This window comes from Acomys minous (assembly GCF_964271855.1).
Source record: "Acomys minous genome assembly, chromosome: 16".
Taxonomy (NCBI): domain Eukaryota; kingdom Metazoa; phylum Chordata; class Mammalia; order Rodentia; family Muridae; genus Acomys; species Acomys minous.
In genome coordinates, this window is record NC_140498.1 from 79722232 (window position 1) to 79746125 (window position 23894).

Sequence of the window (23894 nt, forward strand, 5' to 3'; positions counted from 1 at the left end):
GCATTGTACATGCTAGCCAAGTGCTCCACCACTGAGTTGTCACCTGTCCAGTGTAGAAAAAAAAATTTTATTAAGAGTTTGGGCTTTAAAATGAGTGAGACACCAGCATCTGGACAGCTGGAGCCTGCAGGCCTGGCTTGCAGTGCTGTGTGACAAGAGACTCTTAGGACCCTCCCTGACACCATACAGGACAGCTGTGTCCCGCAGGCTGGTGGACAACGTGGGACATCGTAGGAACGTGCTTTGATATAGGGGCAGAGTGGGGTGGCTTCCATGACAGGGAAACCTCGGACCCCGACACACTCTGCTCTGTCTGGTGTGACAGGTGGCTGTGGGACGTGGCCAGGCTTGGGGAAGGGTAGAGTACGGGCCTGGAAGCCGGGCCAGGGCGAGAGCGGCACCGGTGCCATGTATGTGATGTGTGGCCTGGGGTGTGTAGGAGCCGTTCTTACCTGAGATGGGACCGGGCCAGTGGGGGAGGGGTGGGTAGATGTGAGATTATTAACTGACAGACACTGCTTACTCTCCATCCAAGCCTACACGGGTGGCTCGGTCCCTCAGGCCCATCTCATCCCAAAAGCTTCGGACTTGGTGGTTCATCCCTGGAGCTGATTCACACACCCATCTTGGGTTCTACCTCAGAGCAGCAAGCCTTCCACATCTCCTACAAGTCCAGGGGCAGGTCAAGGGGTGACATTGTCATGGTCCTGGAGGAGGACCGATATTACTATCCCCGCCCCTTTACCGTCACCCTGTGCTCACACAGCCCACCCTTCTTCCCTAACTGAACCCCCACTTTTATTCCAGATGTTAGAGGCCCCTCCACAGCTGGGGAGGGGACAGCCACGAGTCTAAGGGTCTAAGTCCAAAACTTGCCGAAGCAATGGGTACTGACATGAGAGATGTCTCTACAAGACCCACAATTTCCTCCTGGCCAGAGAGAGGGAGATAACACTTCTAGCCTGTCTAGGATGGGCATGCTCCTGATGGTTGGAGCAAGGCCCCTGGCCAGCATCTGTGTACCCGCGGGCAGATCCAGAGTGTGACTGGTCCTCTGTACCAGCAGACATGGCGCTGGCTCAGACCTCCGGTAGGCGCCTTTTTCCCGGCCACGTTCCCCATTGGGGCAGCAACTCTCTCACTTGTGAAACAGGCACAGTGGCCCTATGGATCCCACGAGGACCTCACGCTGGGCCCCCACCCCCACCCCCACCAGCCCACATGCAGACGTCTCGTCATCGTCAGAGCTGCTGAGGTGCAGACAAGGCATCCCGGGGTTGTGACAGTAGGGCTTGCGCAGCCCAGTAAGGTGCGATGAAGCAGCATGTGGTAAGCAGAAGGAAGGAGCACTGCCTGTGGCTGCTCCAGGTGGGAAGGGTGCATGGATGGACGGCACAGGTGGGACGCCCTGTCCCAGCTGGAGGCCACGCCAGCAGAGAGCACAGCACTGCTGGGTTCAGTGAAAGGAAGGAAGGAGGGAAGGACCGGGTGCTTGGAGCTCAAGTCCTGCTGACTACTGGCCAGTGTGTCCCTCCCCGCCCGCCCTCGGCTCCTTGATCCATAAGGGCCAGCACTGTCCCCTCAGGATGCCTTGGCGGGGACTGAGGTCCACAGGCTCCACAGCAGTGGCGGCAACAGCAGCAGCAGAGATGGAGATGCAGTCTCGTGGGCGCCCGAGGTGCAGGAGCATACTGCCAGGCCGTCCTGTGCCCCGCTGCGGCCCTGGGGTCCCGGTCCTACGTCCTCCGCGTCCGCCAGCGGCTCACCACATACCAGCCAGTCCCGGGCTGTCGACTGTGGGTACCCTGGTGCTGCCTCCAGCTCACCATCCAGCACTTTCCAGTACTCCTGGCCGCGGAAGAAGTAGGATGCGCCTGTGTAGGAGGAAGGGCTGAGTTGGTGTCTCGAACACAGGGAGGCTGCCCATGGGACAGTGTGGCTGAGCGCAGAGCAAGGGGGCGGGGAATGGGAGGGGCACTTAGCCTGTCTGGGCCATGCCTGTCAGAAGCATGGGCCCGACTTGGGCTGCTGGAGACAACTGTGGGACACAGGAATGAACTATCAACCTCCACTCATCCTTGCCGGAGCTCGCCCGGCATTTGTTATATGTGCATCTTTTAGTATTGGGTGGAGGGTATGGTGGCTCTGAGGAAAGTGTTTGGAAAGTGAAAAGTAGGGGGCCGGTGTGCAAAGCCAGAAGGGCACAGTCTTGAACCCCTCAGGGCTCACAGACAGGTAAGTGCGGGTTCAAGAAAGCCCATCCCCCCCAACCTCATCGTAATCCCCATCTACAGACAGGGAACGTGCGTGCGGGGGACAGCATTTTGTCCCCTGCCCGGTGCTCACCATCAGACCAGCGCATGGCATCGTCCAGCATGCTGGGGACACCTCTCCACAGGGGGCCCTGGGCAGGGTAGCCAGGGTCCATGCGCCGTGTGTGGTCATCATAACGCCAGTACAGCTGGTCCTTAAAGAAATAAGTCCTGTCATTGTGGGCCCAGGAGAAGACCGCATCGATGCCACCGGGCGGGAGGCTGAAGTCGGAGACGGGCCGCGGGTACCCTTCCTCTACGTTGTTGTCTTTAAACACCCAGTATCTGTCTCCTGGTGGTGAGAGAAAGAGCCATGGAGCTGCGGCAAAGGCTCCAGGCTTGGCTTTTCCCAACGTCCCCCCCCCCCCCCCCCGACACTGCCCCCCCCCAGTCTTCACCCAGGTGGCAGGACAAGGGAGTGACTCCCCTATCACCTACTACGTGCTTGGTGTGAGTCATTTGGGTAACAAATGCTGGAGAATTGGGGGGGGGGCGGGGCGGGAGAAGGAACGTCCCTCCCCGCTTTTTGAGACAGGGTCTCATGTGGCCCAGGCTGGTCTCAAACTCCAAGGATGACCTCGAACTTCTGGGGCTCCAGTTGCCATGACCTGAACTCTAGGGTGAAAGGCATGTACCACCACCACGCCTGGTTCACGAGGCCCTAGGGACTGAACCCACACCACCTTAATACATGCTAAGCAGACGCTCTACCAACTGAGCCGCAGCCCCCCAAGGCCAGTCTGGCTGATCTTATGGCAGACGACATTCAGTCCGAGGCCCAGTTATGAGTGGGATGCAGGTGTCGTCTGCGAGACATGGAACTAAGCCATTGGAGAACGCTTGGGCTCAGTGGGAACAGATATGTGAGCTGAAACCAGGCAGCATTGGGGGACCAGACAGGCTCCATCCCTGGGTACCAGTGTGTGGGATGGACCCAGGGCAAGATGCTGGCTCTTGGCTATTTCCAGGGCATCCTGGTAACATAATGAAGAAGCCTGCGTTTATACCACGTCCAGGCCACCAGTGACCACCACCAAACAGGATGGGTCAGGACACCCGTGGGTGATATTCTTGATCCAGAGAAACCACAGGGCACGTGACGGACGAAGCCTCGGGCGGTAGATACTGAAGGCCCGGCAGGCTGGGACCCTGGTGATGCAGGAGTGGGTTATCTATGGATGAGATGAAAGCACAGTCACTGTGCTATGGCCTCATTAGCTCGTGAGGGGGGTGGGTGGGTGGGGGTGGGGCAGTGATTAGGAACAACTGGTCTTGGGGTTCATAGCTCAGTCTCAACTGAGAGACAGTCCTAGAGGCTAGCCACGGCTACACAGGCGAGACCCTGTCTGGGGGAAAAGAATAAAGGTGGCACAAATAGTTAACGATGTCAACTTGACGGTATTATAAGAATCGAGCCTCCTGGTCGGGCCTGGGAGGGATATTTTAGATTGGGTTGAGGGGTAGACCCACCTAAAATGTGGGCAGATTCGTCTCATGGGCTGGGGGCCCCAGACCGAATAAAAATGAGAAAGTGAGCTGAGCACCAGCATCCATCTTCTCTGAGTGAGGATACAACGCGACCGGCCGTCTCACTCTCTTGCCTAACACGGCAGACTGCGGGCCCTCGAACTGTGAGCCCAAACAAAACCTCCTTCCTTAAGTTGTTTTTTGTCAGGTGTTTTGTCACCGTATAGAGTCAAGCAACTCTCTGCGTGAGGCCATGCTGCCTCAGCAGCCTGGTGTCCTCAGGGAGACCTGAACTGAGGTAGGAGGGTGACCTAGGGCTGGTACCATCTTCAGATGGAGAGGCACTGGCGACTTCCACTTGCCTACAGCAACCCCAGGTTTCTGTCCCATTTCTAGCTGTGCAGGGGGCCCTGCAGGCTCACACGTCATACCTGCTCCCCTCCCCAGCTTCCTCCTTCATAACTTAGGCCTCGGATGACATGTGTGCCTTGAATATATGATCCTCCTGCCTCTGACTGCCGAGTGCTGGGATTAGCACAGCCGGTACATGCAATGCTGGGGAGCTCTGTGCACACTGAGCAAGTATTTCAGTTAGTCAATTAAATGATTATCCATAGTCCCCTGGCCCCTGATTTCGGGGAGACTGTCTCAGTATGTAACCCGGGCTGGCTGGGGATTTGCAACAATCCTCCTGCTTCAGCTTCCTGAGTCCTGGGATTATAAGGAGCGTGCTATCTTCCTAGCCCTGGCCCTTTCCAGATGTGGAAATAGATACGAAGTCCAACAGTGACGGCTAAGAGCCTTCCTTCAGAGTTAGGGACAGGATGGGGTGGCCTAGGCAGAGGCTGCTGCCAGGGGCTGTGGCCTCATATCCACCTGGCACTTCAGGGCCTCCGGCTGCTCTTAGTTCTCTATACTCAGAAGGGCTGTTTCTGGGCTAGAGAGATGGCTCAGAGGTTAAGAGCACTGACTGCTCTTCCAGGGGTCATGAGTTCAAGTCCCAGCACCCACACAGTGGCTCACAACCATCTATAATGTGATCTGATGCCCTCTTCCGGCATGAAGGTGTACATGCAGACAGAGCACTGTATATGTAATAATAAATAAATAAATCTCAAAACAAAACAAAAAAAAGGGCTGTTTCTGCCTTGGGTCATCATACTGGCTGTAAAGCTGGCCTGGGGTTTCTGTCCCTCGGGGTTTCTTCTCGATGGCAGGTCCCTAGATGGGCTCTGCCAGCCAAGTTTGCCTTCCCCATCACCTCTAATGCTTCTTTGAATAAACTCCATCCTCTGTGTGTGCGTCTTTTATCCCGGAGATGTCCACCTGTCCCTGGCAGGTTCCTTTTTGCTTACTGTGTGTCCGCGGCGCCCCCTACAGGATGAGCTGACGGTAGGCCACAAGACAAGCTTGTGGCGCCTGGAGGGGGTCCACTCACCTTTGAAGAAGACAATCTTGTGGTCGCTGGTACGCTCATACACGGCGTCCACGCTGTCCAAGTGCAGTGGCAGGCCCCGCCAGAAGCGATGCATCTGAGCCGGCTGCAGGGACACCAAGTGCCGGTCCCGGGTCAACCGCCAGAAGTACTTGCCTGGGTGAGGAAAGGGAAGGTGGCTGCAGGAGCCCGCTGCGGCTATGGGAGCCGTCCTTCCATTCCCACAGGACCCAAGGTTACCTTTGAAGAAGAACGCTTCGCCACGGATCTGGGCCACAGCATCAAAGTGGGCAGTGCACCTGTGAGGCACGTCCTTCCGGGACCTGCAGGGCAGATGTGAGATGGGCTGAGAGGCAGAGCACCCAACCCAAGCAGCCGAATGAGCTACTCTCGCCAGAATCAAGGGGGTGGGCATCCTGGAAGGACCCACAACATCCTGGGTCCACATGGTAGACAGTGTCCACCAGACAAGCAGGATGAATTAGAACGAGGGCCCAACAAAACTATGAGCTACATGGTGTGTCTGGGGCTAACCTAGGCTATATGAGACTGGCTCAAAGGACCAAAGCCAACTCCCCCAAACCTGAAACACCAGAAAACAACTACAATACCCCCAAACAAACCAATAATGATGACTGAGAAATATAAGCAAAGAATATGAGCTTAACTCAGGCTGTGGCCACACCATGCCTATAATCCTAGCAGGAATATCAACATTTCCTGGTCAGCTTGAGTGCTGGGTTGCAATTGTCTGGAAATGACACACACTCAGAACATCCCCAGGAAGGATGGTCCTTATTATTTAGAAGGGAGACAAAACTCCTAAGTCTCAGGAAGTTCCTGAAACTTACAAGATTCATAGGGCCCCTTTCCTAAGGCTATATAAGACTGTTGGGGGGGTGGGGGCCAGGGGAGGGAGGAGACTCTCCAATTGGCTTAGCTACCTGCCAGTCACACAGAAGTTCTAAGGATGCAGCTTTTGAGACCTTACCTAGGTTGGGGTGGGCTTTTCGGTAATACGCTACTTTTGTGTCACCCATAGTCCTCTGAGCAGCCCTAGAAAACTCATTGGTTCACTAGATGAGACCTGAATCCTCTCTTTGCTTTTCTGTGGGGGTCCTGGGAAGAGATGTTTCTATAACTCCCTAGGAAGTCGTACAACACTGGACTCCACTGTAAGACTTTGTCTGAAATAGAGGGAAAAGAGCTGGAGAAATGGCTCAGTGCTAGGGTGTCATAATGGTGCACAATCCCAGCACCGGGGAGGCAGAGGCTGGCAGATCTCTCTGAGTTTGAGGCCAGCCTGGTCTACATAGTGAGCTACAGGACAGCCAGGGCTACATAGTATGGCCCTGTCTTGAAACAAAAAAGTATTTTCTGCTCTGGCAGAAGACCCAGGTCAGTTCCTAGCACCCACATCAGGTGGCTCAGAACAGCCTGTAACTCCACCTCCAGGGGGATCCAATGCCTCTGGCCTCTGTAGTACAAATATCCACACAGATACATAATTTCTTAAAAGTCTTTAAAACAATAGACAGGAAGCATGCGTGAGGACACTCACACTTGGTGAGAGTGCAGAACTCTCTGGCAGTGGTCACACACGTGTACCCATCTAGAGAGCTGGGTGGGAAGGGTTGGTAGGAGAAAAATAACTCTTGCAGGGCATGTACCTCTGAGGTCCTGTCACTGGTGTCACCTAGTCTTTAAATAAGTGGGATTTTGTTGGACGGTGGTGCACGCATTTAAGTCAGGTACTGGGGAGGCAGAGGCAGGTGAAAAGCTGAGTTCGAGGCCAGCCTGGTCTACTGAATTCCAAGACAGCCAGGGCTACATAGAAAAACCCTGTCTCCAAAACAAAGCATAACAAGACAAAAAACAAACAAACAAACACCCCCCCCCCCCCGCAAAAAAAAAAAAAACCAAAAACCCAACAACAACCTACTACCCAACTGACAACAAACAAATAAGTAGGATTTTTAACAGCAAAAGAGCTTGGTATAGTGCGGTGCAGACCTGTCATCCCAGCACTCAGGCAGTTGAGGTTGCCCAGACGACAATGATGACGACGGTCAGTCTAAGCTGAGCCTGGGCAATTCAGTGAGATCTTGCCTCAACATTTACAAAAATAAGCAAACAACCAAAACCATACAGGGACTGGAAAGATGGGTTCAGCAGGAAGTTCATAAGTTTTAGGCTGGCCTGTGTTACCCAGAAAGCGCCAGGCCAGCCTGGGTTATACTGCAAGACCCTACCTGAAAAGAATCAACCTGGGGCGGTGGGTGGGGGATGGTGGTCAGCGAAATGGCTCAGTTCATTAAAAGGACTTGTTGCCAAGAGTTCAATCTCTATAATCAGTAAAAGGCAGAAGGAGAGAATCAATTCCAAAAGCTGTCCTTTGACCTCCACACACATGGTATGTGTGTGCCCATATCTATACCAAGTGTGTGTGTGTGTGTGTGTGTGTGCGCACACCCATGTGCATGCATGCACTAGGTATGTAGCTCATGTGGTAGAGCATTTTCCTAGCATGCACGAGTTCCAGGATTCGACTCCCAGCACTGCATAAACCGGGTTAGTGGTACATGCCTATAACCCCCGGGACTTGGAAGACAGAGGCAGGAGGATGAAGAGGTTCAAAGTCGTCTTCATCCTTAACTACACAGAGTTTGAGAGTTTGAAGCCATCTGGGGATACATGAGGCCAGGCCGTGTCTAAAAAACAAGCCAAACAAAAAGTACCAACAAAACAAAACAACACAGGGTTTGGGGTACAGCTCAGAACACTTCCCTTACATGCACAAGGATCCTCAATACAAATGCACTCATGTGTGCACACACACGCATGCACGCACAGAGAGGAAAGAATAGTGGGCTGGGCATATTGGCTCACACCTACAATCCCAGCCCTTGGAGGCTGAGTCAGAGAAACCGCAGGAGTTCAAGTCAGCCTGGGGTCTAGGCGATGACTCTGTACCCCTCCAAAACAAAACACACCAACGAAAAGCCCAGAACAAACAGAGCAGTACTTTGATGGCAACAGCAGTTCCTGGTGGACAGCTTAGGCTCTAAGAGTAATGCCGTTCATCACAGAAAGCAAAACCAAAACGCCCGAATGTGTGTGGGCGCAGCAAGCGGGCCGGGGTGTGTAACAAGAGGCTGGGTGCTGTGGTAGGTAACTCTCAACACAGTCCTTCTATTTAGGAAGGCTGCCGTACTGAGAGCCCAAGCCACAGGGACAGGGGACGGATGTGTGCCAGGGCAGGGCAACTGCCTGGATAAGCTCAGCCCTCAGTCAGCACTACAGAGGGACTGACACTAACATGAAAATGCTGAGTCCTCCATACCCCAGACAAATACCATGGGGTGACAGACCCGCCTGTACCCGTCTGCAAGATCTTGGGCTTAGTGAGCCAGGTTATAGGAGAGGAACTATTTGGGGATTCACTGTAGCTCCCTGGGGGGAACAGTCCCTTTCCCCTCCCCTATCTCCCATTGGGAAGTTTAAGAGTAAACAGTGTGGGCTGGGGAGATGGCTCAGAGGTTAAGAACACTTGTCTGTTCTTCCAAAGGTCCTGAGTTCAATTCCCAGCAACCACATGGTGGCTCACAACCATCTATACTGAGATCTGGTACCCTCTTCTGGCCTGCAAGTATACATGGGGGCAGAGTACTGTATAAACAATAAATAAATAAAATCTTAAAAAAAAAAAAAGAGTAGACAGTGTTCCCTAGGCCCGGGTCATCACCCACAGCAGTGCCTTCCTTAGGATCCTGGGCTACAGTAGGTACTCTGAGCCCAGAAGGGGCAGCATTGGAGCAGGGCAGGATGGCCAAGGTACAGCGATTAAAGACATGACTTACGGGGTGTTAGACCGATTGTTGGGAGGCTCTGGCAGGAAGGGTGGTTCCTCAGGCTCTGGGGTATCCAGCTGGGCCGTAGGGGACACGGACTCCCGCACACCTGTGGAGACAGAAAGGATGCATTCGACCCAGGGCCCTGGTCTTACCAGCCTTTCCGAGGGCCCTGGGGATGGAGGCTGGGCTGTGAGACTGGCAGGTGCCCAGCTTCCCCCATTCAGCTGGATGGGTGCTAAGGTGGGGCAGACCACCACATCATGCCTGTGAACCATGCTAGCCGCCCCCCAAGAACCTTGTCCCTCACCACCACACTCCTGAGGGGACATCCCTGGAAGATGGAAGTCAGGGGAGCCACAAGAATCCTGCACCGATGTCCGCAGTGCCGGTCCCAAGAGCCCGAGCAGGAACTGCCCTGGTGCTCAGGCCTGGGGGCTCATTTAGTCATGAAAAGGAAGTGAGTCTGACTCCTGTGAGGGAGAAACCTTAAAAACAGCATACTCGGTATGTGTGTAGGGGTGGGTGGGTGGGGGTAGGGGGCTGGGGGGACCGGGGGGCGGGGTGACACACTAGCCACAGAAGGCCTCATTCTGCATGGCTCCCTTTCCTCCAAGGGTCTCGCTTCAGGCGGTCCCTAGAGACAGCTCTTTGGGGGGGGCCAGTCCAGAGCAGTGAGAGTTTTAGATGGGGTGGTGCTTGCATACAGAACTCTGTGACTGTGCCAAGCACATGTACCCCCTTTAGAGACAGGGAGTTTGGCTGCATTAGAAACAACACACAGGGGCTGGAGAGATGGCTCACGTCAAGAGCACCCCGGCTTGCTCTTGCAGAGGGCCTGGGTTTCAGCAGCCATCACTTACACAGCATCTCATAACTGTTAACTCCCCTTCCAAGGGATCCAACGCCCTCTTCTGACAACCTTGGGTACCAAGCATGCATGTGGTACACGCACATACATGCAGGCAGGAAATTCATACACATTAAAAAAAATAATAATAAGGGGCTGGAGGAGATGGCTCAGCGGTTAAGAGCACTGGCTGCTCCTCCAGAGGTCCTGAGTTCAATTCCCAGCAACCACATGGTGGCTCACAACCATCTATAATGTGATCTGGTGCCCTCTTCTGGCCTGCAGGGGTACAAGCAGGCAGAGCACTGTACATAATAAATAAACAACTCTTTAAAAAATAAAAATAAAAATAATGACACACAAGGCTGGAGAGGTAGCTCAGAGGATAAGGACGCTTGCTACTCTCGCAAAGGACCTGGCTTAGGTTCCCAGCACCGACACCGACACGGGGCCTCACAAACTGCCTGCATCTCTAGTTCTAAAGGGCCTGATGCCCCCTTCCTACCTCTGTGTGCACCTGTATCCAGGCACACATACATTCACACTAAACTTTAAAAAAATCTGTAAAGGCATCATCACCATAGGAGACAAACCAACAACAAAAACCCTACTCTAATGGGGTGGGGGAGTGGAGGGGACGTCATGCAACGGCAGGGGGGGAGGCTGGGGGCTGGGGGCTGGGGGCAGGATGGCTCTACTGGAGCAAAATGGTGTTTCTGTACACCAGGCATCACTGCCTCCCAGGGCATCATCTTCCAGATGGGCATGGGGACAGAGACACTTTGACTTACTTCCGATTCTAGGCAAGCTGCCTGCTTCTCACTGTCATGGATCTACTCTGACAAGCTGCCTGCCTCTTGGTCCCGTGGGCTACTCTGGGCAAAGTACCTGACTTTTGATCCTATAGGGATAGCTTACACTCTTATGGGCTATCCTGGGCAAAATGCTTCTTCTTGATCCTATAGGGATATTCTTTTTTTTTTTTTTTTTTTTTTAAGATTTTAAAAATTAGCTGGGTGTGGTGGCACACGCCTTTAATCCCAGCACTCGGGAGGCAGAGGTAGGCGGATCGCTGTGAGTTCGAGGCTAGCCTGGTCCTACAAAGTGAGTCCAGGATGGCCAAGGCTACACAGAGAGACCCTGTCTCGAAAAACCAAAAAAAAAAAAAAAAAAAAAAGAAAGATTTTAAAAATTATTATTATGTATACAGTGCTCTGCCTGCATGTACACTTGCAGGCCAGAAGAGGGCACTAGATCACATCATAGATGGTTGCGAGCCACCACGTGGTTGTCGGGAATTGAACTCAGGACTTCTGGAAGAGCAGCTGGTGCTCTTAACCTCTGAGCCATCTCTCCAGGCCCTATTCTTTCATTCTTATGAGCTATCCAGGACAAGCTCCCTGGCCCGGGCTCACCCCAGGGCCACTGCTATTCCCTCAGATCCCTGAGGAGATGGCTAATTTACATGCCCAGTGCTTTGCAGGCCTTTGCTGCTGCCAAGACCCTTCAAGCCTTTGAGGGACAGATGTGAAATCCCCCGGGACTCTAAGCACCAGGGGATCTGTACTAGAAGGCAGAGGCCTGTGCCGCACGCCCTGGGCCCCTCTCATCTCTTCTCTGTGAGGCCACAGAGTTCTAGTCTAAGCAGTCACAGCCACGGGTACCTGGGGCTTTTGTTCCTAGCCCCACCCTCCGTGTGGTCCATCCTGGACTTTAGGGACACTCACCATACAGCTGCCAGACACGCACCCTGTCTTCGTAGGGAAGGCCATAGCGTAGGGGGTCGCCCACGGGGCCCTGGTAGTACGGCCGCATGATGGAGCTTGGGGCAGCAACGTGGCTCAGACCAATGGCGTGACCAAACTCGTGGACAGCCACCGCAAACAGGTCCATCCCGTGGGCATCTGAAGACACAGAAGCTGCCTAAGGAGGAGAGGGCGGGACCGCCCCTCACCAGGGATGAGGCTGGAAGGTAGAGCTGGTGTTCAGGGTGTGTGCTGGGGTGTCCTGGGTGTGCTGGGGGCTCCGGTGGAGGCCCTGGGAGGCTGGAAGGGGTTTCCCAGAGGTCTCTTACACTTTCACGGTATGGAAGCTAGCTCTTCTATGCCAGGCCATAGTGGAGACATCCCCGGGATTGGCAGGATTTTCTAGGCTCAAATGCGGTGACTGTCAACCCCTAGACCCCACGTTAAAGGTCTGGGCTCCGGACAGGGGACTAGGTGGGTTTGCAAAGCTGACTGCAGACACTCAGTGGAATGGCCCAACAGGTCTCAGCCAGCGGTTAACTTAGGGGTGGAATAGGGTTGAGCTACAAGTGTTCTGGGGACCACAGCTATGTCTATCCTTTATAGGTTCAGGGGATCACTGTGGGGTCTGTGGTGGCCCACAGGGGCTGTCCAGGCCCAGGGTTCCCCATCCTCGGGACCAGCCCCCTACACACCTGAGGAACGGAAGGTCCATGCCTCGTCATCATCAAAGTGGGTGTCCCCTGCTGTGTGGTGATCACCAGGGAAGAATGCATGGGCTACTGTGCCACCAGGGCCATCGAAGGGGTAGCCGTCATTGTGGTCAGCCTTGGAGAAGTCGATCTGGATGTCAGCAGAGTTGCCCGCTACCTCGTGGAAGTTCAAGGGTGTGATGTCACTCCAGACTTTGAGGGCGTAGTACATGAGTGCACGCACAGTATCCCGGCCCAGGGGTGAGTCCCGTGGAAATGTCCGGACCCTAGGGTCGGGGTCAGAGTGGAGGCCGGCTGTGCCTGAGGCCTTTCTGGACCTCCCACTGGGGTAAAGTGTTACCCCTCCTTGGCATGAATTTTGTCCCCCTTCTCCTGCCTTTTTCTACTCCCTGGGAAATGACTGCAGATGAGGCCAGGGGTAGTAAGCAAACGCCAGCTTTCCACGTGGCCCCGGTAGGCTGTACCTCAGCACCTGCTCCACCTTCTATCCACAGTCTACACACTGATAGGATCATCTCTGAGCATGTCTGGCCCGAGGGATGGCAGAAGGACAGAGAGACAGTACCCTGGGGAACGCCCCCCCCCCTCCAACCCCGGGCCATGTACCTCCAAGAGAGGTTCCTCTTGCTCCATTTGGTTGGTGGCGGAATCTGTCGCTTCTTTCTTGCTTGGGCCCCAGGGGGCAGGTCTGGGAGGGAGCAGCGAGGGGTCTTCATCAAGGCCAGAGTGGCCTCATCTGTACAGTGGACACAGGTCAGCAGGTAGGCCCGACTCTACCTCCCCCACTGAAGACCCCGGGGCTCCCTCAAGGCCAATGGCTTCAAGGCCAGGCATGATCAAACTCCACCTATCCCCACCAGGTTACGGCAACATTCAAGTTCATGGCTCTGCCCAGTCTTGAGTCCTCAGTGGCTAATTGTGGGGCCCTGAGCAGCCAGGGAGGGTATGACCAGGCTAGTGCAGCCTCCGGGAGAACTGACCCAGGACGCCGGTGGTCTCCAGGCCACCAAACTGCTGCATTGCGGTAATAGCCTTGGACAGTTCCTCCTGTGTCTGTAGCTGCCCCGTTGCTGGGTCTGCAGGCGGCAGGTAGCCAAACCTGCTCAGCCACTCCTGGGGACACAGAACAGAGTGACAAGTTATTAGGGTAGAGCCCACCTGAGGAGGGGCTGCCCGAGCTCACGAAAGACTGTTGCAGGGGTTAATGTCTCCTGAACCCTGGCCTCCCCTACCCCTAAGTCGAGTTATAAGCAGTTAATAAATAGGATGCCTGAGACGCAAGGGAGCGCGTGCAGGACCAATGCTTGCCAGCAACCACCAGGTGGTGCTAGAGTCCACATGAGCCACATGACTGTGACAACCACCCTGCTGCTGAACAAGCATCTGGCTGGCCCCAGCTCACCCAGAGGTTGGGTAGGGCAGGGTGCCCTGAGTCAAAACTACCCTCCTCTTCAAGAGGGCACAAATAAGAGGACCAACCACGCAGACTAATTCCCCTCCATATCTCTCTCTCTCTCTCTCTCTCTCTCTCTCTCTCTCTCACACACACACACACACACACACACCCCACATTTTGGTTTTGGTTTTGGTTTTTCCAGACAGGGTTTCTCTGTGTGGCCATGGCTGTCTTGGAACTCATTTTGTAGACCAGGCTGGCCTCCAGCTTGCAGAAATCTGCCTGCCTCTGCCTCCCGAGTGCTGAGACTAAAGGTGTGCGCCACCTCACCCAATGCGCACATACACATTTTGGAACAGGGTGTTAACTGTATAGTCTTGGCTGGCTATGTATAAAATCCCAGAGGCAGCCAGGTCTGGTGGTGCACACCTGGTATCCCAGCACTCGGGGAGGCAGAGGCAGGTGGATCGCTGTGAGTTCGAGGCTGCGGGGAGCGTCTTGCCTGCATGTACATATGTAGCCACATGCCTGCTTGTTGCCCACGGAGGTCAGAAGACGGCATGGGATCCCCAAAACTGGAGCTATGGGTGGCTGTGCACCGCCATGTGGGTCCTGGGAATTGAGTCCAGGTCTCCTGCAATAGGAGCAAGTGCTCCTAACCACCGAGCCATCAATCCAGCAGCTCACCCACCCCCTTTCTGAGACAGTGTCTCACCATGTAGCCGTGGTTGGCCTGGAACTTATTATACAGACCAGGCTGGCCCTAAACTCTCAAAAGAACCTCCTATTGCTGCCTCCCCAGTGCTGACATTAAAGTTATAAGGCATTACATCTAGTAACCTAGTTGTTTTTTGATGGACACTTTAAAAAAATGTATCAACCCATTTGCGTCCTTCCCTGGTCCATCCTGAGGATGCTTGCCAGGCTGTATCTCCTGGACTGGTTGCTGCTGCTGCTGCTGCTGCTGCTTAGAACTGCTCTTCATCTTTGCAGGAGCCCTCAGGGCCTCAGTCAGGGGTTCCTCTCCAGGAGGTCCAGCCTTGATGATGTAATTTACACCCCCTGCAGTACGTCTTCCAGTCCCCCCTCTGGATAACAATGTATCCTTGCTGGGGTTTCTGTGTTTTGGAATTCACCCCACCCTACCCCTCCCTGCAGTCTGGTAGGAAGCTTCCAGTGTGTATGGGGAGGCCAGCCACCTGCTTCCCTAGGCAGCCTGGAAGTGAGAGCCACGCCCCTGGGCACAGGCCCAGATCTGTCCACTGCCCCATTTTAGATTCTGTTTGAGACCCTGTTTTGACGTCTCCTCTCAAAAACTATTTTTAACGTTTTGTTTTTCAAGTGCCAGAACACACAGACGGACACACACACACACACACACACACACACACACACACACACGTTTTTCAAAACTCCCTGCAGGTGCAAGCCAGAGACACAGGGCCTCATGGCTGCTACTCCCCCTGCAGGAATACCCCCATCCCGGAACTTCCGCAGCCCATACGTAGAACATCTCAGAGAACAGGTCCATCTCCCAAGAGCACATGAATAGGAAACAGAGGGGGTTGAGGGGAGGGCCACTCCCTTCCCCTAAGCTGGGATGGCAGTTGGTGCCACCTAGAGATGAATACAATTGAGGACTGGCAGCTCTACACCTGCGATCTCAGAGGCCCTGCCTCCGAGGGAGCTCAACCCTTTTTGCATGCCCGTAGCCCCCCTCCCTGTATCCAACCAAGGCCCATGTCTCACAGCCCCGAGGCCTGGGAAGGGTTGACTACGTGGGCTTTGGCTTGGGGGTGGGGTGGGTGACTGCCAGAGCTGGCCTCAGGTGGACACGCCAAGAGGCAGCCACCTGAAAACATTCATACGTCAGCAGAGGCTGAGAGTGTAGGAAACCCCGGGCGGCCAGCTCATCCATCTCCAGGCGGGTGAACCCCAAACACTCAGAGCTTTGCATTAGCGTCTGGGACCAGTGGCTGACAAATGTCAAACGAGGATAACCGGCCACTGAGGTGACAGTTAGCCTAGGGGACTTGGGGCTGCCTAGGCTGACAGAAAGCCACCTACAAGCACAAGATTTCTGCAAAAGAGGCAGCCTTGACCGGCACCTTACAGCAAGCAACCAGCCAGTCCCTTATCACCCCACCTGACCTGCTCTGACTCCTGCAGGTCTATAAGGCCCTCCCCACCTCGTTGTCTGCAGTAGGGTAGCTTTCTCTCCCCTGTTCCCTAACACCTATAGAGCTGGGACCACACACCCTGTCCTGGGCCGCAGGCCTCCTGCTTGCCTGCCTGGTCCTCCTTCCACGGTCGCCACGGAGACAGACCGCTGTCTCCAGGGCAACGGAGGCGGCGGAGGGGGGGGGGAAGTACTGTGAGGCTCAGGGTGAATCTTCCAGAAGGCCACTTGGGGAGGGGGTGGGGCCTGGAGGGGAGTCCCACCCCCAAGGGCGGGCACTCCTCCCAGCCCAGTCAGAGAACTGGACCACTACTGCAGACCAGTACTGAGGTTGGCCGTGCTGTCAGGGATTTCTGCACAGATGTAAACAGGCACTCAGTGTGGGCCCCCTCCTCTTTCCCATCTTGCTGTGGCGTTTATCACCATTTGACACAATGTGTATCTTTTTACAGCTCTAACGAGGCATAATATATACAGCGTTAAAAAATCCTTCAGATGATTTTAGCAAATTTATAGAGTGCAGCCGCCGCCCAAGCCCCTGTGCAGACTTGCCCAACTGTCTCTTGGAACCTCGGCAGCCCTGCCGGCAGCCTTGGTTAGGTACCATCTGTGGCCCCAGGAGCCTGCAGAGTTTGTCACCTCCCCCCATCCCTCTCCACCAGCTGGAGGCAAACAGATGTCAGCAGCCCCACTTCATAGGTAGGGAAACTGAGGCCCAGAAGCTGAATTCAGACTCTTGTCCTTCCAACCAGTGTCAGCAGCAGGGCCAGCTCCCTGATCTCGTGTGTGTGTGTGTGTGTGTGTGTGTGTGTGTGTGTGTGTGTGTGTAATATATATATATATATGTGTGTGTATATATATATGTGTATATATATATATATATATATATATATATATATATATATATATATATGATAACTGTAGGTGCTACAGTCCATGGGCAGTGCCACCTTTGGCCACACACTGCTTACATCCACTATCTTCTTTCCATCACCAGTGGGACCCCCCAGTTACAGGGGGAGGAAACTGAGGCCCAGATGAACTGGGTAACCTGTCCACAGTTTACATGGCACATGGGATACACGACCCATGTACTTATTAACGAGTGTGTATGTGTGTGGACGCCAGAGGACAATTTTGGGTGTTGACTCAGGAGCACCACCATCCAGATCCTTTGAGAGCTGGGTCTCTCACTAGCCTGGAGTTCAGCAAAGAGGCAAGGCTGTCTGGCCAGCAAGCCCACAGGATCTCTCACTTCTGCCTCCCCAGTGCCAGAATTACACGTATGTTCCACCACCCCAAGCTTTAAAAAAAATATGTATTTCTTGCCAGGTGCAGTGGCACACGCTTGTAATCCTAGCACTCGGGGAGGCAAAGGAAGGCGTCTATGAGTTCTAGGCCAGCCAAGGCTACACAGAAAAACCCTGTCTCGAAAAGACAAAACGTGTCTTTCTTGGGCTGGAGAGATGGCTCAGAGGTTAAGAGCCCTGGATGCTCTTCTAAAGGTCCTGAGTTCAATTCCCAGCACCCACATGGTGGCTCACAACCATCTATCATCAGATCTGGTGTACATGCAGTCGGAGCACTGCATACATAATAAATAGAGCTTTTTAAAAATGTCTTTCTTAATGTGTTTGTGTGGGGGTACCTGTATGTGGGTGGCAGGTGCCCAAGGAGGCCAGAGGCATCTGATCCCCTGGAGCTAGAGTTAGAGGCAGTTGTGAGTTACAGTTGTAGATACTGAGAATCAATTGGGAATTGAACTTGGGTCTTGCATACATGCTCTTAACCGCTGAGCCATCTCACTAGCTCCATGACCAGCTTTGTAAACATATGTTCCGGGGCTTGAACTCGGATCCTTGTGCTTGCATAGCAATCACTTTACTAAGCAGACTTCTCTCCAGGCCGCAAATGGCCCTTTTTATAAAGATAGGTCCTAGCAGGTAGCTGAAAGATTCCAAGGCCAGGTAGGGTGCTAGGCAGACCAGGGTGGGTCTGTCCAGAAGTGGGCAGTATGGAGGGGAGGGGGGAGGAGGAAGGAAGACAGTGCACACAGTGTGGCAGGCTACTCAGGTCCTGATGACAGCTGCCCCAGTGTTTGATTGCTCCTGTCTTTTGTGAACAGTGGGCACTCTGTACATAGCTGTAAGCCGACCCGATGAAGGGAAGCACAGAGAGGGCGCGGCACAAGCCTCCGTCACACAGCACACGAGTGCAGAACTGGGGCTAGCACTGCCTGCCTTCTGGGCTTAGCCTGTAACTGCTGCAAGGGAAGGGAGGAGTGTGACAGAGGGGACGCTTAGATGGACGCTCGGCGTAGGCACAGGACTGTCCAGGTAAGGAATCCTGGGAAGGGCAGTCGTGGCAAGAAGAGCGGGTGTGAAGGTTTTGATGCAGGAAATAGCTAAGCACTAGAGTCCGGGAGAGAGGTGGAGGGTCTGGGGACAGGGACGGAGTGAGACTTGGAGCTATGATGGGATGCCAGGCTGTGTGCCTACCACAAAACCATCCCATCTTTACTGTGAGCCTGGTGACCAGCATATATGAAATGTCTTATGCTTCGTGTGCCGGATCCAGGGCCAAGTGTTTATGGTTAGGGCCTCGGATGTCTAACGTGCCCTGGAGAACGCCCCGTAACCCTCCTGAGCGTCCCCCAGCATCTCTTCCTTAAGTACAGCCTGTCTCTATAGACCCATTTGACAGATACAAACACTGAGGTCCTATGACGCGTTAGGTCACAGAGCAGGCAGGCAGCTGCTTGGGACTCAGCCCAGGTCTAGGTAAAAGGGCCCGTCATTAGAAATCCACAGAGTGGCCAGCTGTGGTGGCACATAGCCTTTACTCCCAGCACTCAGGGGGCAGAGGCAGGCAGAGCTCTGTGAGTTCCCGGACAGCAATGGCTACGCAGTGACACCCTGTCTCATGCCAAAGCAAAGCGCAAAGCAGTGGGCACCAAGACCTGCGTGAGCTAGGACAGAACGCAGGGCCCTTCACATGATAGGCAAATGACCTATACAGCGGTTTGGGTTTGGTCTCGTGCGCGCGTGCGCTCGCGCGCACACACACACACACACACACAGATTGGACAGTACTGTCTGGGGAGGATTAGGAGGTGTGCCACTGTTCCCCCCCCCCCTTGAGGTATCAAAAGATTTTTCATTGCCAGTGTGCTCTTTGCCACCTGAGATGTGGGCTCACGGTTGTTCTTGGAGCCACTGCCTCACCCCTGCCATCTCGAACCCCAGTTAAACACTTTCATTTCTAAGTTGCCTGGGTCACAGCAAGAGAAAAGTAAGACAGTGGTTCTTGGCCTTCCTAATGCTGCGGCCCTTTGCTACAGTTCCTCATGCTGTGGTGACCCCAACCATACAACTATTTTTGTTGCTATTTCACAGCTGCAATTTTGCTACCGTTATGACTAATAACAAATATCTGACATGTGACCCCTGTGACCCAAGGGGTCGAGACCCACAGGTTGAGAACTGCTGAACTACAGCCACCTAAGACTGACACACACAGCCTCATCTTCTTTCTATTTTCTTGAGACAGTATCTCATTAGGTAGCCCTGGCTGGCCTGGAACTCTCTAGGTAGAGCAGGCTGGCTTTGAACTCCAAGATCCGTCTGCCTCTGCCTCCTGAGCGCTGGGGTTACAGAATTCAAGGTGCGTAGACCACCATGCCTTGCATTGGTCCTTTAAAAAAAAAAAAAGATGTCTCATGTTGCTCAGGCTGGCCTCGAACTTGCTCTGTAGCCAAAGATGACTTTAACCACTGTATCCGCTTCCCTCTGCTTGGATCACAGGTGCGTGCCACCATGAGTGTATGTGTGTGTGCGTGTGTATGCGCGTGTGCGTGTGTCTTACCGGGGCTGACAGCCATTGCTCCATGCATGCTAAGCAAGCAACTGAACAACATCTCTAACCCCGTTTTCCCCTCGTAAGACAAGAGTCTCTCTCTCTATCCCATGCTGCCTCCGTCTCTCTGCAGTTGCAATGAGTGCCCGGATCAGCAGGTGTGGCTCCATCCTGGCCACCTTCATTTGGACCCACAGTGAACAACTGTAGTTCCCAGAACACAGCTAAAGGCATATGGGGGATTCCTGCGTGGGCCCAGAAAGGACGCAGGGTAGCTTCGAGAGCTGATGTTGGCACAGGAAGGTAGTTTAGTCTTTAAGAGGGGGGACACACAGGCAAAGCCTGCACTCTCTGTCCCCTGCTTCCACCTGTCACCATGGGCCCTGTCCTCCAAGGTCTTTGCTTAACCATGGCAATCCTTAGCCCCAGCAACTAGCGCTCAGTTGTGGGCACGTTTGCGGCGAAGATCGGAACCTGCCCTGCTGTGTGGTGCTCGCAGCGGGAGAGACTTCGTTGCGGGAGGTGACATCTGAGTAACAACTTTCTGGGGTTGTTTGCTTAGCTGCCCAGCGTGAAGGAGGCTCTCAAGCAGACCCCTAGCAGCCATGGGCCACCAGACACCTCCACTGCTTGGTGCTGCCGAGCCACAGCATCCACTTTGGAGGCAGGCCTGGCTGAGTGATATGACATTTGTGAATGAAATATGGGTGTGTGTGTGGGGGGGGGGGGACGGTGACAGCCAGAACCTGCAGAGCCAGGCAGTGGATGAAACATTCTCCAAGGCAGGCTGTGAGCAAAAACCGCAGGGTGTGAGAGTGGAGGTGGCCTGATCTGGCTGTGTGAAAACTGTCCACTTCCCCATGGCTACCCAGCTGGACACTGAAAGGGCCGCCAGGACACCACTCTCCAGAACATTCCCTGGGGTTGCACACTTTGCTGTGGGGCATTAGCCACTCAAAAAAACGGAATAAATAACAAAACAAGGCCCACTAGGCTGTGAGGAACTACATCCTGGGTATCCTTCCAGGGGGCCTGGGGCCTCTCCTAGGCTTTATTCACAGGCGTTGGCCCCTCCCGGCCCAGCCATGGGTGCAGTGCTGTCTGCCAGAGGCTGATCACAAACACAAAGGCGCCCTTCTCCTCAGAGGCATCCAGACATGAATACGCTCAACAGCCCGCAGAGGGCGGTCTGAGGGGCATCAGAAAGCTCACACCCAAAGCCCGCCCATCTTTTGCAGCTCAGTGCCCCTGCACCCCACGCTCTTAGTTGCCATCCCCTAGAGAGCCACCAGAGGGCGCCCCACCACCACCACAAGAGAGGCAGGCAGGACCGGGTTCCCACACCCGAGAGGGTATTGTCCTGGGCAGGGGGCTGCCTGCTGCACCCTCCCGCTTTTAACCAGGATTGGACAACAGGGTTCTGCTGTCTCTGGCAAGGCTAGAGTCATGCACCCTGCTCAGTGAGATCTTCAGGGTGTGGGTTGGGCTGGTGACCCTGGTGTGCTCGGGAACTCAGTAGGGTAGGGGAAAAGTAGGATGGGGCCCACAGGTGCCAGGGGGAGGAGCCAGCCCCACCCCACCCTCCAAGGTCAGGCTGCTGCAAAACTTCCTAAGTGCACTGGGTCTGATCAAGATGGGCTGGGGCTCCTTTGCCCCAATTTCACTTCAGTGACTCCTCTCCCAGTCTCTTTTGAGATACCCCGAGTGTTGGAAGAGAGAGGGGATCTGGGCTCTACCGCCACCCACCCAGAACTGTGACCAGATGTCCCAGTGCTCATGGCATGAGGCAGGCGGCTATGAAAGGCAAGGAGCAGGACTGTGAGAAACCCCTATTTTAGAGGCCACTGGGGTGGGAGGAAGCTACCTCAGGGGACCCTCAGATGTCTTCAAGTGGGTAGAGAAAGCATGGGGCCCGCTGCCACCTCAGATGCCTGGGGGTGGCGGAGACAGCCTCTCACTTAGACCTAGAGGCAAGTCTTGCCAAACGAGGGGCGGGCGGGGCGAGGGGTGCTCCCGGCCCAGTGTCTCCTCCAGCATAAAATCTCCATGACACCTTGCCTAGACCTGAGGGTTTAGGAGTCCCTATTGCCAACCGCCCGTGGAGAGAGGACTCTGCCAGGACCCCATTAGGTTATTGGCTGGCTTGTGCCAGTTAGGAAGCCGCCCCTGGCCGGCTCTCGGGATCTCAGAGGATCAAGGGCGCCCAGGCCGGGGCCTCCTCCTCGAAAGCGGGCTCTACAGACCGCGCGCGCCTTTGCAGAGGGCTTCGCGGGCCTGCGGAGCCATAAAGTCTGATCGAAACCTTCCGGGTCTCCTGCAGGTTTCCACCTGACTTGGGTCAGGAGGGTAGACGAGGTGGGAAGAAACTGGTACCGCGGCCCCCAAGCAGGGGTGCCCAGCTAAGCTCGACAGTGGGAGTTGGCGGGATGGAGGAAGGCAGCGAGCTTGGCACCCGCACGGGCGGGACAAGGCCAACAGCTCCCGTGGAGGAAGGAAGGGGGTAGCGCCATGCACTCCTTGTAAGGAGGCTCTCCCAACATTGTCAGCGGAGCAAACTCGGGAACCCCAGGTTTTCCGGGAGCCCACATGCGCGTCCCCGGCCTGAGGTGCGCGCCCCTGACCTCCCACTCCGGCCGTGAAGCTCGCGGGGCGCACCGCTCCGGGCGTCTGTGACGCCGGTCACCCCGCCAGAGGTCTCTGTGGAGCTGCTTTTAACCAGGGACTCGGCTCCAGCTGGGCGACCGACCACCTCCTCGAGGCGCCCGCGGCTGCGGCGCAATGTCTCACGGAGCGGGAAAGGGACCGGCGTCCTCCTAGACCCGCAAGCCTGCGCCCCACTCAGCCGGAGCCCCGGCCTCAGTTTCTCTACCTTGGGAATGGGTCGCCCCGCTCCCGGGATTGGCGCACCTCTCAGAGAGGACCAAGTGAGAGTCTCCCTTCTCCCTTGCGCCTCGTGAGCGCCCAGGGACTCGGCTCCCGGGGTCCCGTGCCCGTGCCGCACACTCACCACCCCGAGGCTGAGGTCCTCCGCGCGGGGCGCGGGCGCTGCGCAGCCCCCGTGGGCCGCCAGTGCCAGCAGAAGCAGCAACGGCGGCAGCCCGGGCCCGGGGCGTGGAGGGCCAGGACCCCGGGGGGATCCAGGTCCCCGCGGGCGGCGTCCCATCCCGCTCTCCAAGGCGGGGTGGCGAGGGTCCCCGCGCCCGCCAGCAGCTAGCTCTGCGCCTCACTCGGCTCCGCGCCCGCTCGGGTCCGCTCCGCGGGACTGAGCCGCGCGCCCGCCCGCCTCCGGGGCAGGGCCATGCTAATGTATGCTAATAAGACATCACCCCGCCCACTTTCTTAAAGGGGCCTACGATGCGGGAGGGACCGGGTAATTTGCACGGAAGGTTTGCCTACCCCTAGTGCTGGAGCCCTCCTCCAGGCGAGGAGCGGACTGATTGGGGTGCAAGTGTTTAGAGTCCACAGGCGTCCTCTGGAAGGGCCTCCTAGTCGCCTGCTAGAGCTCTCGGTCTAGTTTCGGGTCACACTGGACCAGGAGACCGCCGCAGCGCGCTTGATGGGCGCACGGGGGAGCCCGCGGGCCACAGAGTCTTGGGGCGAGTGGGAGTAAGCACCCCGATGCTGAGGGAACAGAGGTGGGAGGAGGGGGTTAGTGTGATACGAATGAGCATAGGAGGCAGCAGGGGCGGGAGTAGGGAGTGGGATGGGAAGGTGAGCCGAGAGCACACCTGAGTCTGTGTACAGAGCGGTGGGCACAGAGCGCCTTCTCCCTTCCCCCCTGGTCCGCCAGGAAGCACCTCGCTTGTGCTGCTGAGGGTCTTCGGCAGGTGTGAGAAAGGGGAATTTGTGTTTTTGAGGTGCAGGGAGTGAACCCCCAGGCTTCCGGCGAGCTGGACCGGCTCTCTCTCCCTGAGTAGCGACGGAAAGGGAGGGCTATGAATAGCTCACATTAGCTGGGATCTGGCACTCGCTCAGCACTTTACAGATGAAAATTTTCTTTCCCACAACCCTTAAGAGGTGGAAACCTTAGTTCTTAATTTGTACGCAAAGAAACTGAGGACTGGAGAAATAACCCCTAAGCATCTGACAAT

At 55.3% G+C, this 23894-nt stretch overlaps 1 protein-coding gene across 1 annotated transcript; it reads right to left on the minus strand.

The window, feature by feature from the left end:
- Positions 1-46: 46 nt before the first annotated feature.
- MMP17 (matrix metallopeptidase 17) lies at positions 47-23067 on the minus strand. The gene is made up of 10 exons (XM_084764076.1): positions 22811-23067; positions 13354-13486; positions 12980-13109; positions 12356-12639; positions 11643-11819; positions 9075-9174; positions 5455-5537; positions 5218-5370; positions 2347-2604; positions 47-1874 (listed from the first exon to the last, which is right to left on the minus strand). The coding sequence occupies exons 1-10, from the start codon at positions 22964-22966 to the stop codon at positions 1582-1584; spliced, it is 1767 nt and encodes a 588-aa protein (XP_084620202.1). The 5' UTR covers positions 22967-23067; the 3' UTR covers positions 47-1581.
- Between the last annotated feature and the right edge of the window lie 827 nt (positions 23068-23894).